The following is an 18,443-nucleotide window of genomic DNA, read 5'->3' as shown; positions in this document are numbered from 1 at the left end:
TTCTCTTTTTTTTGTGTGTGTTTTGTGTCTGTGTGTGTGTGTGTGTATTTTTGTTGTGTGTGTGTGTGTATGTGTGTGTGTGTGTATGTGTATATGTGTGTATGTATGTATGTGTATATATATGTGTGTATGTATATGTATATATGTGTGTGTGTGTGTGTATGTGTTTATGTGTGTGTATGTATGTATATGTGTGTATATGTATGTATATATATGTGTGTGTATATGTATGTATATGTATGTATGTGTGCATTATATATATGTGTGTATATGTATGTATATATATGTGTGTATATATGTATGTATATGTGTATGTGTGTGTCGATATATATGTGTGTGATATATATGTGTGTGTGTGTGTGTATATATATATATATATATATATATATATATATATATATATATACATTTAAATTTAAAAATGAGTTTCATTTTTATTTATTTGTTAAATTCTCAGGAAATTTATAAGAAAAAAATTAACAATTGACTTTAAATAATTAATTGTTTGTCGATCAAGCTCTGTAGTCAGACCGTTTCAGAGGTTGGGTTTAACACCAATCTGTACTTTGCTGTGACTTTTAAGACTGAATCTGAGATCATGCTCTGGTATCTATAGGGTCAGAGTCTCAGCATTCTAAACAGCAGCCAGACCAGGAACAGCCTGAGAAGGTATCAATAAAAGATACAAATCAATAATAAACCGACGAGAGCCAATGCAGGGCAGACAGATTCTAAGTGCTATGGTCATATTTAAAAAACAATGCTGCCTTATTACATTCCCGGTTCTATTTTCCTGGGCAGTGCGAGAATATTATTGATTCTTTTTTTCTTTTCTTTTTTTTAACCTCCTAAAAAAAAATAAAAAAAAATAAAGACTTTGTAATACATCGCAATGATCCTTTAAATTTGCCCATACATGCATACAGCACTACTTCCGCTCCGATCGACACAGTCCAGATACTTGTGATCTTTCCACACGTTGTGTCACTTCTCTATTCAGGTGTCAAAATCAGTGTAAGGAAAGTGGACTCCCACAGAGCCTGAGCAACCATACCCTTCATTAAGTAATGTCTCAGACCTGACATTTTATTTATGTACCACTTCACCACCAGTCAGTCCGGCAACAGTGAATGTACCGTTATCTCTCTGCATGCACTTATTAGCAATCAAACAAACCAGGATGGAATTTAATCTTCATACGGTCTATATGTTATCTGGATTTCAGGGGAAGTGGGACAACTTATGCAGCTCACAGTTCCATGCGTTCATACAATTTAGCATAGGTGGCCCTAATTAGACTTGAACCATAACCCTGAATGAATTAGTGCCATGCTGTGCCCACTGAAATATACAGAGCTGCATTTGTCGGAGTAATGAAATGGACTTGTATGCTTTACTTCATAAGTCTTTTATTTACTGTCTTTTCCGATATTTTCTGTCTGTTACTCAGAAAATAATTGCCATCAGCGTTTCACACCTTGTTCTCTGAACACATCCTCTATTCCTGTATGCGGCGAGGATAGCCTACAGCCGATACCCATGCTCACATTTGGAGAGGAATGACAGAAAGTTCTAGCCTCGCCAACCAGACCTCTCCTACAGCAAGGTCTTGCAAGGAAGTATCCGATCCATAATTGCCGCCCAATTATATTTGCTTCAAGCTGTACTGCTACGACTAATTGGTTCATGAATAATTTCAGTTCGAACTGCGGTGGTACACTCTGCACAACGTGTGACACAGTGAGATGTAACGGCAATACTAGCCCCATAGTTTCTCGATTCCAAAAGCAGGCACTCTATTCGGAACAAAATCAACCCCCCTCGTCACTGACGTCACTAGGCTACACCAAGATTGTTTCACCTCAAAGGCTCTGTCAAGGACCAGGCTACCCAACATGTATTCATCATGTTTATATTTGAATGTTTATTTTTTGATTCTCTGCGTTTCACCTGCACTGTCTTCCTGCCTTTTTTGTGTGTGTCCCTGATCACATCCATATGAAGGCCATCAGTCGATTTAACAAGGCAGCTTGTTTTTCCTTCTACATCAGAGATAATAACCGTGGGTGGGTCTTCACTTCAACAGTGTGGTGCATTTATTTACCATCACTTACTCTAATCAGCCTACATATATACCACATAATCCAGGCAGAGCATGAAGGAATACACCTCTACCTCTATTTGATTCGCAGGTAAGTAGGTAGGAAGTTCGATTATATCGCTACTGCAAATTTTAATTGCTTTAATACTTGGCATTGCTGGATATATGTTGCCTAATAAAATCTCTTCAAATACGTTGAAGTGAGTACGTCTTACAATGACATCTCTATTGCACAAGATAACGGTGTACATCAGTGTTAACGTTCAGTTTCTTTTTTTGTATTCTGTACGAAACAAATGGTTGTGATTAAATTGGAAAACAAGTTGGCAAAAGCATTTTATTACATTCCAGTGAATTAAATTCTGATATAGTGAGTTAAAGCGCAATTTAAAATACGTGCTCGCAATATTTCAGCCAGGGGAAAAGAAAATTCAGGCCGCCGGTCCGGTTGGACGGTGTCCAAACTGCCCAAACGTCATCCGTGACAGTAAATTAAGAGATTCCCCACCTTTTTAATTACCAGAGAATCAACTCTAACAGCCGCCCACTTTGCCGCTCTACACACACACACACACACACACACACACACACACACACACACACACACACACTAAGTCTCTCCGGCAGTCATCAGAACAGGTCAGGAGCTGTAGACACGAGCAGGGCCCGGCTTTGTTAATTGGCTGCTTAACAAGGCCTGGGGAGTGTGTCACCACGGCCCCTGTGATGGCCCCAGGGCTACGTAGCGGCACCGCTTGTAGCCGCCGGGCCTCGGGCTCACCCTCCCCAGTAGCATTAATTAAAACATGCATGACTCCCTCCTCTCTCATGTGGTGGCACGGGGTTAATGTGTGTACACCAGCCTTTGCTACACTTTCTCAGCCACTTGATAAGCCTCCCCTAATGATTCTGTAGATTGGCTCTCTGACTGTCGCACTAATTTGCTGACCACTGCTTATTTTTCCTTTGCTGTTCATTCTCTTGTTCTCACTTCACTCACAACTCATCAACCACCACCTCCTCCTCGCCCTCCAGTTTCACTTTTCCTTCACTTTGTCGCACTCAAAACTTTTTTTTCCCCATTCAATATATGAGGGTCAGGGGGGGCTGTCAGTGTTTGTCCGAATGTAAGCGTGTCAACAATGTGAAATGGTCTTCGATTTGACTGTCCTGTCCAAATGTGAATTCCCCTCCTTTCTGTCATTCCCTCTCACAGTGCAGCGATTGGGTTTTTGATTATTTCATCTCTCTGTTGCAGTGCACCACTTAATAAATAATGACTGGCTGATTGATTTCTCCCTGCCTGTTCCCTCTATCAACTCTCTCCCTTTCTTTCTCGCAAACTCTTCATCACATGTTCTCTCAAAACGCGCTCCCCTTACTCTTCTTTCATATAAGGCACGATCCTTCATTACTATCTCTTCCTGTTTCTTCCCCTTTCCAATTTTGTCTTGCCCTGTTTGCCAATTCTCTCTGTCCTCCACAGCACGCCATGATGCTGCCTGTCCTCACCCATCATATCCGGTACCACCAGTGTCTGATGCACCTGGACGCTCTCATTGGCTACGTCTTCAAGGAGCGCTGCCTCCTTCAGGTAATGCACAGCCACGACAGCTCCTTACTTACAAAGCGATGTGACTCTTTTCCCCCAAACCAAGCTGCATTATTTAAAGGCTGGCATAGTTGATAAACTAACAGGATAGATATGGGTAGGCAAATCCCTGCGGTTCTTTTAGGCACGGCCCAGTCTATAGCCCGATTTAAAAATAAATAAATAAAGTGAATATTTTGTGCAGGAGCGTCTTGTGCGCAGAGATCCAGGGAGGCAGCGTTTGCCTCATTACTGTGCCCATTCCACCTCTGCAGGGATAGTTGAGGTGGAAACGGGGGCTCAGGAGTCAGCTAAGGTAACCCACACACCGGCCTGAGTCATTTCTCTGCAACGGGCAGCACAGGTCTGCTGTGAGTCGCAGTGACAGAAGTCAGGACAACAGCAGCCTCCTCCGTAATGCCAGCTCTCCCCTGTCAGGTCTGCAGCCTCAAGCTGTGTGCTCTTGGAGTAAGCCCCCCCACGGCTGCCTCCAGCAATATTGAAGAGCTGTCATAACCTGATACATAAGAAATCAATGTGTTGTAGCCCATACATAGTTAAAAAGGGAAAGGATGCATTAAGATTTGCTCAAGGCTGTGTGTGTGTGTGTGTGTGTGTGTGTGTGTGTGTGTGTGTGTGTGTGTGTGTGTGTGTGTGTGTGTGTGTGTGTGTGTGTGTGTGTGTGTGTGTGTGTGCGTGCGTGCGTGCGTGCGACTGCTCAGTGCTCTGTGTGTTTATGTGTCTGCGTGTTGCACGTATCGATCAACAATTGGGCTTTTTGTAGTATATATAATGATGACCTGTCATTACGAGTGCTAAAAAAAAAAAGGAAACACTGACCTGCTGTGAGGCCAGCCGGCGGCCGACGAGCTGCAGCACTTTCATTGAGGAGACGCCCATTTGATCTTGACATCTCTGTCTCTTGGGAGAGAAGTTAATGGATTAGTCCCTCCCCTCTTTCTCATTCAGTTCCTTCAAATTCCAAAAGAGACAAACAAACAAATGAAAAACAATCACTTTGATCATGACAGCTCGCACACAGGCCTCTGCAGTGTGTGTTGCCTGTCTGACTGCATCGCAACTCTGTCCACTGAGGTGTTAATACCATGACATTACTGTTTGTGTGTGTGTGTGTGTGTGTGTGTGTATATAAAGCAATGGCTGTCAGCAATTCAACACTACTGGGACTAAAATGGCCCAAGTAGGTAGCCATCATTGCTGAGCTTACAGCACCTTCCTCATCTACTACACACACACACACACACACACACACACACACACACACACACACACACACACACACACACACACACACACACACACACACACACACCAGCAGCTAATGTCCCATAGCACACACACTTTCTGCCCAGAAAGGTTTGGACAGAACGGCTGCAGTAGTGCAACGGTGCTTGTTCAAACAGCCCTCTCCGAGTCAAAACTGATTTCAGATCGGCCATCACTTTCCATTTGCCTCCTCTCTGAGAAGATGATCACACTTAATGAGTTGATTGTTTTCCACCGGCGGTTTATTCGTTTCTAACATGAGAGAATCCGGTAGCACTCTGCGATTGCATTATAAATGAATTGTGCTTTGATTTGTTGTTTGTGTGCTCTGAATTAATTTAGGTTTAGCTGTATATAATGTATGGGTGAATGAAAAGATTTTCAAAACCACAGACAGTATGGGTGTCATAACACTGTTCTTTTAAAGAATACTCCACTGAAAAGTCTTTTGAGTTTATATAAGTTGCCTGAGACTTGAAATTTGGCTCTAAAAAGTAGATATAGCACTATGTTTAGCTATAGAGAGGGAGTGTTGTAAATGTTGTGAAGAGTGTTTTATGTTTAAGCAATGGTGTGAGAGGTTTTTAAGAAGGTTTTGTTGAGTTCTATTGCCAGTAGTGCAGTGCCCCTTCAAAATGTACCTGTTTGGAACGGTCTTGGCCTCCGGTGTTGCCGCTTGAAAATTCCTCGAGAACCGCTCATCCAAACAACTTTACATTAGACACGTCGCTTCCTTGGGTCCTGAGAAATGCACCTGCCCTGACACAGTTGTGTCCCCCAGCTATGCTAGAGTATATGCGTCATTTACTAACAAACAGCTATTTGAGACGAGGCTATTTCCAGGAACATCAGTTGCATCGCTGATGCTTGAACTGTTGAAGTTTGTTCCAATGTCGCATCTCCGGTCTCTCTTTCTTCATCTGCTCTTGAATGTACTGTAGCGAGCCAGGATGCCAATCGGCGGTCTAAGAGTTAATAGGGTAGTTTGTACGTAAAGCACTACTAATAAATAGGTCCCGTAGATCTCAAGGGCTCGCACTCAAGGCTAAAATTCCTTGGGACGTCAGCAGCAAAACAGCCGTACATGTGTGAAGACGATCGGATGAACGGTTGTCGATTAAAAACCAAGGACAGAAAGACTTGTTTTAGTTGGATGACATCCCGATCACCACTGGAACCTTTTATTGTAATTTTTTTTAAAGATTATTTTTTAGGGCATCATCAGATGAAGACATGAAATGGGAGGGAGAAAGGGCCGCAGGTCGGAGTCGAACCCGCGGCCGCTGCGTCAAGGAGTAAACCTCTATACATGCTCCACCAACTGAGCTAACCCGGCCACCACTGGAACTGTAAATCCAAGTCGGCGCTCTCCGTGAAGTAGCACACGGTGCCTGATCAGGCTCAGGCTGAAAAGTAGCAGCTTGGCGCTGCCATCATGTACGCCCACTGTCCACTCTGAGGGAAAAGGGAGTGTGGGAGGTAGAGTGGTACCAACTAGATATACTATATTTGGCCTCACCTTTCATGCACCCCACCAGCTCTAGAAAACAACTCTTGAATAGGGTCTGGGTGCTCTCCTTTTGAGGACTTAAGTTGCACAGGGTTACTAATGTTAATGGTCACGCCCCCAAATATTTATGCTCTAATGTAACCATGGTCCACACGCAGCATAGTCATAATACTAGGGCCAGCATCTGCTCCTGCATAGTTCTTAGAGCTACTAATGAAACTAAAAATTCTTTCTTTTACACTGGTATCATGGCATGGAATAGTTTGCCTAATGCTACAAAACTCCTATCATCACGAGGGATTTTTAAAACGCAGGTCAAGCAACTTTTATGGAAAAAAGGTGAGTATTTTTATTTTTTACAGCATTTTATTTTATTTATTTATTTTTATTTTTTATTTTTTATTTTTTATTTTTTATTTTTTATTTTTTATTTTTTATTTTTTATTTTTTATTTTTTATTTTATCCCCCTCCTCATATTGAATGTCTTTTTAGTCCGGTTTGTTTGCTTCTTGTATATTGTTTCATGTGTGTAACACCAAGGACCGTGCCGGCTTTACTTTAGCATGTTATCCTTTGGATTACTGTTTTATCATCTTGATCCAGAAATCAGTCAATCAACTAAAGGCCGGGACACACGGGGCCGATAATCGGCCGTTGGACAATCTGGCGAGGTCGGTGACTCGAGTCTGTTGGGTGTGTCCTGTGCCGTCGTCAGTCTGGGGGGCTGTCGGCGTTCATTTTGGCCGACCTGACATGTTCAGTCGGATGCAGGACAGTCGGGACTCACCCGGAAATGGCGAGCAGAATGAGCGTGACTAGAGTCTTTGTTGTACATCAGTTAGGTTTCGGTATGTGAGGCAAAGATGAACCTACTTTACTGTTTCGTGGCTTTCATTTGCCCATGTTAAATTGTGATATCACCAGTTAACATGGGCGTATATTTCTCTCCTATGTTAACCTGTGTTAATTTAGACTAAAAGTCTAATATATAGATAGAAATCACAACAGCTTTTCAGCAGTGTGTAGTGTAGTGGTATAGATGATGTAGAAGCTAGTCTGTCAATTGTTTTGTCCATGACATCTAAGGTTCAAATCTCAGCTAGATCCCTAGTGCGTTTTATTTTTTTCGTTTTATTTTTTTCCGTTTATACAGTATGTGTCGTATTTGTGTGGATAATGCTTAAATGGGCATGTATTACACATCAACTGGTGATGGTTTCAGTGATATCCATTATTTGGTCTCACTTGCAAACACTTTGTGAAAATGTGATCCTCTGGCACTCGAGGGGCGGAGGCAGAGCAGAACGCAGGGCAGGGCCTTGTTGAATATTCACCGATTTCATGCAAATATCACCAGTTGACATGATCACCAGCTAAACTGGCACACCGGTAGCTAGCTCGGTGTGCTAGATGCGGACAAAAACCCACGCAGCGCCCGGTCTGGCTATGTCCTCCGGGATGTTATGAATGGCCTGGAAGGCTCTCATAACGGCTGTGCTGTATCGTAGTCCTATACTGATTAGTTCAGTGTGGCTGTACTTGTATAAATATACACCGACAGGAGAGCTAGTAGCCGCTGCACAATAGCGCGCCGCCATCTTTGTTGACATGAGCGAATGTGTAGCGTTCCAGTCGGTTCCAATGCGTGTTTTGAAGTGTTTTTTTCTAAGTAATTTAAATACTCGATAATGTCAATTTGCACATCGTTAACACAACAATGACGATATTATCTTAAACGATATATATCGCCCACCCCTACTACGCAACTGCGTGTTGTGGATACATGCCTTTTTTAAATGAAAATGACATTTCTGGCAAAATATTAAACAAAAAGCAGGCAGTGATGCGCCTTAACATGTATCAAATTATAGTAATAGTCAAACGCAGCACTAAAGTTTTGGAAATATTTCGATGTTGACATTTTGAACACAGAGTTCAGCCCCAATAAGACATAGTTTATGTATATTTCCACCAACTGCGGAACGGCGGCGCTGTGTGCTGGCTCCGTGCTCCGCCTTCCTTCAATACCCACCAGGTCCGGATTTGTTGCGGAACGGCTGCGGCAACAGCTGAAGTCACTAGGACCCACGGGATCTCGCAAATTCACGTATGATCGCGCGATATAACAGGATGTAGTTTCTATAAACGGAACCACAAAACTAACAACAGTTTGTTTCCATTCCGACTTCATGCCTGTCTCCGCCCATTATGACGTTTTCAAGGTGCAGTGTTTTATTTTGAAAATTAACCGGATGTTTTATTTTGCTTCTGTGCTCAACTTCCTGTCCCGCACTATCTGCCCTGTGCTGAATTGCTGCGGAGCTCTCCGGCGTCCAGAAAAAATAGAAGCTCTGGAGGGCTGCAAATCGCCGGAGCTGGGACGGAGTCAGAACACAGCTTCTGCTTCAACTTTAACGGAAACCTATTGACTCCGCCGCCGTTCCGGAGCGGATCCGCCAGAATTCCGCTGTTGGTGGAAATTGGGGGGGTTAGAGAAGTATTACTACAGAGGAACAGGACTTTGGCTGTCGGTCTTAGTTTGGGACAGTTGGATTGGTATTTTCAGGATGGGAATTTTTGTTCCAGCTTTGATGGGTAATGAGCTGTACTCGCATTAAAGGAATTAGAATTTATTTCCCTTTTTTTCCCCATATTTTTTCTTAGAAGAGATGAAAGCAGCAGATTGTCTGGGGAACACAGTTTGGTGGGTCTGTACAGAATCAATGCTTGTTTCCTGCTCATTCTCTGTAATGTTTTAATGAACGCATATCTGTGAATTCAAACTGCAAGGAGAACATGTGTCCTAAATTTTAATCATCACTGTACTATGTTCAATCAGCAAAGCCATGAGAACATCATTTGATTCTCTGTGCAGCAACATACCTGCTATTTCAGTGCAGAATGGCATTGTGCTCGTGGCATGAGGCCCACCCCCCCTCCCCGCCTGGCAGTGGAGCCACGGCCCTTTGAAGCTCCTCTTATGAGATCCTCCCTGTTAAACATTTAAAACGTGTGGGGTTGGGGTTGAAGGGACATGTGTTCATGGTTGCCACATGCTCCCGCATTCCCACATCCGCCAGACCCTCATAATCCTACCCACCCCCTGTTGCTTCATCCTCATTCCTCACTTTTGACCCATGCTGACAGAATGAGAGGCATCACAGAGGATCTCAATAATTTAACTGTACAAGTCCTTGGCCCCGGCTCTGATATTGCATGCTTTTGTTTTTGTGCCCCCACAGATGCGGCTGTGACTCCGCGTACAAGAATACCAGCATATTTTATTAGTTTTGTTATTCATGGCGAAGCATGCCCAGCCATGTGATTGAGGTGTCCATCTATTTCAAATAGGGCTGGCCTGAATACCATTTTACATGCTTTGAATATTTGCATGCATTTCTGTGCGAATATGTGGATACTCCTTATAGCTAATGAAATATTTAACCTATGTTATAATAATAGGCATGGCTCCGTGGACTAAAATATGTTGTGTGTTGCAGACACAGACCCAGCAGTTAAAGGGGTACGCCACCGTTTGTTGAAATAGGGCTTATCACGGTCTCCCCTAGCTGTAGATAGGTGGGCCAACGCATTATTTGAGCATGCATCGTTTTAGTCCGGTGCAACACCGGCAGCGCCGCTGCTAGTTAGCTTAGCGTAGTGAATGGAATCCTATGTTGCCGGTTAGCATGTTGTGAGTAAAAGTGAGCCAACAAAAGACAAAAAAATAACCCAATTACTTGCACTGAGACAAAAAATGCGTTGGCCCACCTATCTACAGCCAGGGTAGGCCAAGATAAGCCCTATTTCAACAAACGGTGGCGTATTCCTTTAGCAAAGCTTTGGCTAACACCGAGCATTAGCCTAGTCAGCTAACCGTCACACGCACGGAGACAAAATCTAAACCATAGCCTCACTGACAAAGCACACTATAAATCAATCATATTAGCATGCTAGCAATACAACTAACTCGCCACTTTGCATAATTGTGAGAAGAACATGACGACGAAAGTGGCTAAATACTCGAGAGAAGATCTACACTTTTGCCAGTTGGCTAAATTGTTCAAAATTCCTTTTCCATATTTAAGCCTCTGTTCCACATAAATATCCAAACCACACAACCAAAGCAGTTGGCATGTTTCGGCTGTTGCAGGTTGTTGGATCTCACTGGTGCGATTGTTTGCCATCCAAATACCAATGTGAAAAAAAAGGCACATTTTTTTGTAAAGCACTTTTTCTTTTTTTTTATTACAAGTGAACTCCATGTATTTTACATTCAAACGCAGAGGGTAAAAATATTCAGATATTTCAAGTGATCCCAGTCTGCTCCCCTTGCCAAGCAGGCAGTTTGCCCACCAGTTTCCCTAGAAAGTTTCAAGAACACTCTTTCCAGTCTAGTCTGTTGCTCTCCACTGAGCGATGATGTTTATTCCCGTTTAGCCAAAGGCAGTCGAGCAGCAGCCGAGGCAATGATCACTAAATCCAAATCCCTCTGATACTTTACGCCGTCATTATGCTGACAGGAACAGTTGCAGACGTCAGTCCTCCCAACAGATTCAGCTTAAAAGCCAGTACTGTTGTTAGGTGTTGTCCTTAACTGTTAAGGACCTGCAGTGTTTCAAGAATAACTGATGTATTTTTCTTGATGCGTTTCCTTTAGTGTACCCAACTCGCTAGTTGAGGCTGTGTAGCAGGCAGTCATTGACTTGGGTCTGACATCGCACACTGGGGGAGTTGAAATTGGAAGTACACATCGTGGTTGTTTTTATTTATATTTTTTATCAAACTGTCAAGACGACGCTGAGAATCGCAAGATTTCTGCTTGTGTCATGTCAAATAACATATAAATAAAAAAAAATGCTGTTCCTCTTAACCAAAGAAAAAATACAATTGCTGTTGAATTTGTCGCTTCTATGTTCTGTGCTACAAAGCTGAAGGCCTTTTGAGCAACTATAAATATTGAAACCTCTCTGTCAACGTTTTACATATATATCTCATTGGAGCTTGAAATTGATTTGAAGTCGGCTGAAAGGAGACAAGCATTTTGAAAAGCAAGCCCAGGGGGGAGAGTAGTTGGATTTTTTATTTTTTTTTTGGACTAAGATTAACATTCTCCTAATGTAAGATTGATAAAGGCTTGACATATCCTACTGAGCCCTATCTTTTCCCTTTTTCTTCCCTCAGCGAGTTTGAGACGTTGAGCCGCGGCAGTCTTTCTAGGCACAGCCGCTCTTGTCCTCTTTTCGAACAAAGCTGAATGTGGACTAATACGTTTCCTTCAGGGTTATTTTACCGTAGATTCCCACTTTAGCCTCTCTTTACAGGTTTGAAAGTTTAAGTCATTAATTTTCTTACAGACAACTTCACCGTGGCAAAGAGCTCCCTCTCCTCTTTTCCTTCGAGCGATTGCTGATCCAACATGATTAAACTGCTTTTCTGATTTGCTTTGACCAGTGTTACCGTATCTGATGAGTCATTATCCAAAAGAGGAAATAGAACGCATCAGGCTGTGTGGAGGGTTTTCACTGGGCCTGGGGGTCGGTCCATGTCGTCGATGTCTAAACGCTGTCAGTTTGACAGTTTTGTTGCTCACTGTGCACACTTTTTGGCCCTCTTGTGACAAGGGAAGAAGCGACCTTGTTGTTTGAGTAGAAGTTGGGAAGCCGAGCCGAAATGAGAGACTGAAAATGCCACAAAGGCAAGAATTTTAGAATTGATATAGTTTCATTCATCTGCGATGCTGCCGCACAACTTGTTGTCTGAACTCTTTGAAAATCAGAAGTGTTTTATAGTCGTTTCTGGACGGCCACACTGGAAGGCGGATCCAAAAGCCAGCTTTCAAAGAGAGGGAGGAGGCGATGCACCGTTGAAATATGGGGATGGCGGCGCACATTTTGAATACATGTACACAAGTTGTAGCAGCCACCAGGCTTGTAGTAGACCAGCCAGCAAGGGTCAGTGCTGTAAACTGTGCCACAGGGCCATCAAGAAGTACTATCCCCAGAGCAGAGACATTTTTGGGGGGTGTAGGAAATACAGCACAGGGCCAACAGTAAAACCAGACTGAAGCTAGAATGACGCCGACTTATTGGGATCTTGTATGATATCAGTAATCCTAGAGTAAAGTCGATATATACCCTTCTATTCCTTGCGTAGCTGTATCAGTTCGATCTGCGTCTCCAGCGGCATCAGCCCATCACAGAACAGGGAAGGTGAATGATGTTCCAGTAATCCTACTGCTCGAAATAAAAAGAAACCACATTTCCTATTTACTGTTGTGATTGTAGAGTCATTAGCGTGTACAAAACAACGTAGCATGAACACAGCCATCTTCTAACCGTAAACAAACCAGGAACTATATTCTCAGGCGGAAGAATAAGTACTATTGGGCGAGTGATATGCTCGCAGCAAGCCTGTCTGAGAATATAGTTCCCAGTTTGTTTACGGATAGAAGATGGCTGTGTCTCATGTTACGATGTTTTTGTACACGCTAGACTCTTACAAATCACACCATGTAAATAGGAACATGTTGGCGTTATTTTGTCACTGTTGTCACAATTCGGAGCAGTAGGCTAGTTGGAACCAGTTACCTGCAGGATCTGTGCTAGGCTAAGCTAATGCTGGAGCCGTCAGACAGCGTTGCAGCACGCACAGAGATGAGAAGGGTATGTATCGACTTATCTATCTCTGGGGGTTACGGTGAATAAGCTAAATTCCCAATAAGTCGGCGTGTTCCTTTAAAGGTGCTTAGGGCTGAAATATGAAGAAAATCAAATATCACGATATTTTTGACCAAATACCTCTATCGATACCGCAACGATATTGAACTGTTGGTGCTTTCACAAAATATTTACACAATGAGATTTTTGATAAATGATCATCAGTAATATGATGATATAATGGATATAATGATTAAGTGGTTAAAGGCAAATAGAACAGTTACAACAGTCTGGTAAGTTCACAAAATGACATCACTTTACTGTAATGCAGCCTTTAAAACCAGGAAAAGACAACACTTATGCCATATTACGATATCCAAAATCTAAGACGATATCTAGTCTCATATCACGATATCGATATAATATCGATATATTGGCCAACTCTAGGTGACGTCACTTCTTGTTGACGTTCAAAGTATTGTCAAACAAAATGGAGGCTAGTTCCTGAGTTCCCTAGAAAGGTTTCATGGGTTAAAGTGTTCCTTTGCTCCAATCTGCTAACTCCCTTATCCTCTCCTCCAGCTGGCCATGACTCACCCCAGTCACCACCTCAACTTTGGCATGAATCCGGACCATGCCCGCAACTCGCTTTCCAACTGTGGCATCCGCCAGCCCAAGTACGGTGACAGGAAGGTCCACCACATGTACATGAGGAAGAAGGGTGGGTCATTTTTGCCTTGGTCTCCCCCGTTCTCTCATTGTCTTGTTTCCATTCTTACTGTCAAATGACTTCTTGTCTCCTACGGTCCCTCACCTCTCCACCCCGGTGGATTTGTTTTCCAGGAATCAACACGTTGATTAACATCATGTCTCGTCTGGGGCAGGATGACCCCTCCCCTTCCAGGTAGGCTGCCTGCAGGCACACGTATCTGTTCATGCTATCGCTGACCACAGGGGCAATCAAAGGGACGACCCTTGTGATTAATCTACCCGGCAGGCCTGCTGACAAGAAAATTAACTTTAACTGTGAAAGGAAGCGATATCACAGGGGAAATGAAATGAGCTAATTTTAAGGGCAACGGCTACTTACTATTGAATGCGAGCGCTGATCAGCTGAGCATCTGTGCATGAGATAGTGCGTGCCTGAAGTCTCTCTTTCTTGTTCAACTGTCCTCACATCTCCCCCCCTCCTCCTCACCTTTAGGATCAATCACAACGAGAGACTGGAGTTCCTGGGCGATGCTGTTGTCGAGTTCCTCACCAGGTGAGAAACGCGCTCGCGCTTCTATGATAGACGCAGCCGCTAATTGAAGCCGACTACAAAACTATCGGCCTTTCGTTTCTCCCCTCGTTTCTTTCTCCCCCTTCTAACTTGATTTCTCCCTCTCTCTCATTGTCTACATCTATCCGTGTCTGTCACAACCACGCTCTTCTCCATACTTTCGACTCATTCAAGACAGTGATTTACTGGTAATTGGTACTGGGATGTAATTCCCCCACCCTTCCCACCCCCCCTTTAATGGCCTGAAATTCTCCATGACAACTTGCAATTAGCTGTCTGGAATTGCTGTCTGGATTGCTGACTGTGTTATTGACTCCCAGGTGAGTGCGGACATTGCTGCCCGGCACTAACCTAAGCACAGTGCTAATTATATGTAGCTATTATTAATCTCACACACTGCCTAGCAAGGTAGTGCCCTCCTACCCACTGTACCTCCTCTCCTGTGTGGATATTACTGCATGAAAATATAAGAAAATGGCTTTCTCTCTCTGGCCCAAAGGGTGCAGTACTTTTCACACACAAGTTGCAAAAAAAAAAAAGGAAAAATAGAATAGATTTTCATGTGACTTCCATTTGCCCAACAGCGTATCTTCTACTACCAAAATCTAATTCGTAACCCTCCATGCTAACACTTCCACAACAGTGAACATTCAGGAGCGGGATTAAACCTTAATAGGAACTGACACTGGGTTACACAGGACACTGCTTCAGCTTCTTATGCAGCAAGAGCAGTGTTACAAAGAAGGTGGTTAGCCTGTGTTTCCCTTGGATATCTCTGGGCATGTTTTGCCACTTTCCCTCCTTCCTCTTCCCCCTTCTTCCTTCCTTCTTTGATTGTTAGCGTCTGACGAGACATGCTTGGCCTACGCTCTGGCCCTCTGAATTATTTATCAGCCTCTTGTCCAGTTAAATGGGTACAGTAGAACCAGCCAACAGCCTTGTGCACCTCTAGTGTGCGCTGCCCTTGGAGGCTATCTGTGCCTCTGCTGTCCAGCCAGCAGTATATTTTGCACATTTGAATAGCCCCAACACAGGGAGTTAGTGTTGAACAGAGGGGGGGTCACGGCATGATATTTAAAAAAAGAAGAAAAAAAATGAGTCCACGTGCAATATTTCTCATCCTTCTTCAGAAAAAGTAAATGTTTCATAAGGGAAGTTTAGGTAAGTGTTAGAATTAGTATTGCTTATTAAAGATAAAGGCCTGAAAAGGCAATCTAGAAATCGCCTTTGGAATTGCATCAAGAACATAGTGTTGTGAGTAAACATCACATGGGATTTGGGGATTTTTTTTTTTTGTAACCCATAAAGTTAAGAACCACTGCTGCAGAACATGTGAGGAAAGGTACATGAGAGCTACAGTTTGTATCTTCACTTAATGAGCCCTTGATGCACTGCACTGTTAGTGGGGTCGATAGTTTGCTGCACCAATATATTTGAAGGCCAGTTTCTTTGTGAACGTATCTTTATTTTAAAAGGAAAAGCTCCTGATTAAAAAACAAAAAAACAAAACGGAGGTACAAAAACAATGTTTCTGTACCTGAAGCATGCCATGTGGCCCAGCTAGCCTGACTGAAACTTTTGCCAGTGAACCAAGAGTCTCTGGTCTAATTATTTTTCATTACACTAAGTGTTTTTTTATTAATTCCAAGTGCTTTGTTTTCACACTAAGATCACAATACCCTGACAAATGGACCTCTCGTGATTTTGGAAAACGGAACACCACCTGCTTTCCTCTCTTTGCATTGATTAGAAATGACTGAATTAAATGGTCTGTTTTAATTCAAATGAAATCAAATGATACGCTGTGGTTAGGGAGACGCTGGACCGTAATGAAAATGGAACCAGCTCGCCCGGAACCCAGCTGTGGAACTACTGAAGCGTCTGAGGCCATTTCTGGGTTCCAACATAGACCTGGAAAGGCTGGAAATTAATTAGGTGGTCTTGACAAAATTGGTAATTGCAGGATGACGCAAGTTAAACATAAATCTAACAATATTAGGTAACGCTTTATTTAAAGGTATCTACATAAGAGGGACATGACACTGTCGTGAACACATGACACATGAACCCTAACTCTAAAACTAACCCTAACATGTCATGACAAAAAGGGAATGACACTTACTAAAAGAAGCGTTATGTCATAAACGTTTGACTTGTTTATAATGTTTATGACCCGTTCAGTGTCATGTCACTCTTATGTCGATACCTTCAAGTAAAGTGTAACCCAATATTCTATCTTTATTATTCAAATCGCCTGCCTTGAGTTTAAGCCTGTAATTATTATTTTTCTTATTCAAATGTCGCTGTATTGAGTTTATTTCATGTTTATTTCAACCCCCCCCCATGGGTTTCTAACCTCTCCAGCACACATTTTTCCTCTTTCTATGTGAAAGAGATATGTTGCGATTTATGTTGTATTGTTATATTTTTTTCTATGAATGTGTGCAAACAATAAACAAACAAACAAACTATACATTTCAGAAAGTTGTACACCCGCTTTACTTCATTACGCATTCTTATTATTCAGTCCTTTCAGAAAACCGCGATTATGCAATCGCATAACTCAATGCATAATCAGCCAAAGTCCACATATTGATGCGGAGGACGCATTTTTTTCAAATACACCACACTTTCGCCGCATAAATTGCAGATTTCCACGCAAAGTATGCGGGGCTTGCATGATTTCATAATCCCTGCATTTTCGTTGCATACATCTTGAAAAGAAGAAAGTTGAAAAATGTTGCGTTTACTTTTCCCTTTTTCATCAAACCGCAATTTTTGCAATTTCATCGCATAAAATTGCATAAATATCCCGCATATTCCATCGCATTTTTTTAAGAAAATGTGCTGCATAATCAAGGATTTTTGCCCGCAACAATCACAAAAAACTCCGCATTTTTCTGGAAGGACTGATTGTTTGATTGTGTGACCTTGTCATATTTCTCTGCCAATTTTCCTTGTTTTATGAATACTTATCTTATGTATTCAGACAAGAAAGAAACAAAAACAAAAGAATATTCTCCAACTAAAGATGTTTACAAACCATGAAATCTGAGATCCAGTGACTTGTTCTTCAACTGTTCTTATCGGTTTTCATTTTCTCTGTCCACAGTGTCCACTTGTACTACCTTTTTCCCAGTTTAGAGGAGGGCGGCCTGGCTACCTACAGGACAGCCATCGTACAGAACCAGCACTTAGCCATGCTCGCCAAGGTAAACTCCCAGCAAGTCCTCCCTCTGTAGGGTCAAAGCAGCGCACGTTCTGCCAACTGACAGCAGAACATGTTTGAGACAGTGTTATTGTTTTCTGTCTTGCTGTCATGACTTTGATTCTTTCTAAGGGGGCGCTGGGGGAAAAGAGTAATTTTGTCTTGCTGCCATTCCTTCCCTTCTTTTTTTTTTGCCCCCTCAGGTTTGTAATTGGAGTTAAAAGGTTGTTGTTTTGGAGGACTAGACTAGTGCGGCTGGGGTCCCTGTGGGCCCCTAGAGGTCTTCCTGAAACACTCTCCAGTTCCTGTTATCGCTATAGGCCCCCTTGCCTCGCTCCTTCTCTCTCGCGCTGGCAGCGTTGTACAGCCAAGCCGCACTCGCTGGCACGTTTGCAAAGAACACAACAATAATCGTCCCGGGATGTGGAGAAAGCAATTAAAAACTTCAATCTTTCATGTTGCTCCCTGCTGAATACAAAGATGCAGCCGCCCGAATCTGCATTAGTGCTGTGTAGCAGTTTGGCTTGTTTCAATTTGCCGCTCGCGGTAAAGTGAGTGTGATACAGCGTTCGGCGTTGCCAAGTTGTTTACCAGGCTCCTCTAAAGCCGTCTGCTCAAGAACACTCGCAATTATCTTTTCAAAAAAATATCTTCAGCGAGCAACGGCACAATCCGCCACTTCACTTGGAAGGCTTGAAAGTCCGAACGGGTTCCCTCTGAGATGGAGTATTTGTGAATTGTGACTTAATTTGTGTGCGCAATCACGGGGGGTAGGATACCACCAACAGTTACCAGGCATAATTA

The 18,443-nt window shown here is 42.8% G+C and overlaps 1 protein-coding gene across 2 annotated transcripts in view; it reads left to right on the top strand.

Moving 5' to 3' along the window:
* drosha (drosha ribonuclease III) overlaps positions 1 to 18,443 on the top strand; it is a 104,474-nt gene that overhangs the window by 33,270 nt on the left and 52,761 nt on the right. For both annotated transcript variants that reach the window (XM_039789682.1, XM_039789683.1), the window contains exons 17-21: positions 3,588 to 3,695; positions 13,732 to 13,870; positions 13,993 to 14,053; positions 14,354 to 14,413; positions 17,544 to 17,643. In XM_039789682.1, coding sequence (XP_039645616.1) covers positions 3,588 to 3,695; positions 13,732 to 13,870; positions 13,993 to 14,053; positions 14,354 to 14,413; positions 17,544 to 17,643 — 468 coding nt within the window. The remainder of the gene's footprint in view (positions 1 to 3,587; positions 3,696 to 13,731; positions 13,871 to 13,992; positions 14,054 to 14,353; positions 14,414 to 17,543; positions 17,644 to 18,443) is intronic.

This window comes from Perca fluviatilis, chromosome 22 (assembly GCF_010015445.1).
Source record: "Perca fluviatilis chromosome 22, GENO_Pfluv_1.0, whole genome shotgun sequence".
Taxonomy (NCBI): Eukaryota; Metazoa; Chordata; class Actinopteri; order Perciformes; family Percidae; genus Perca; species Perca fluviatilis.
The sequence above is the reverse complement of the archived record's forward strand: the minus strand, read 5'-3'. Positions and strand labels throughout refer to the sequence as shown.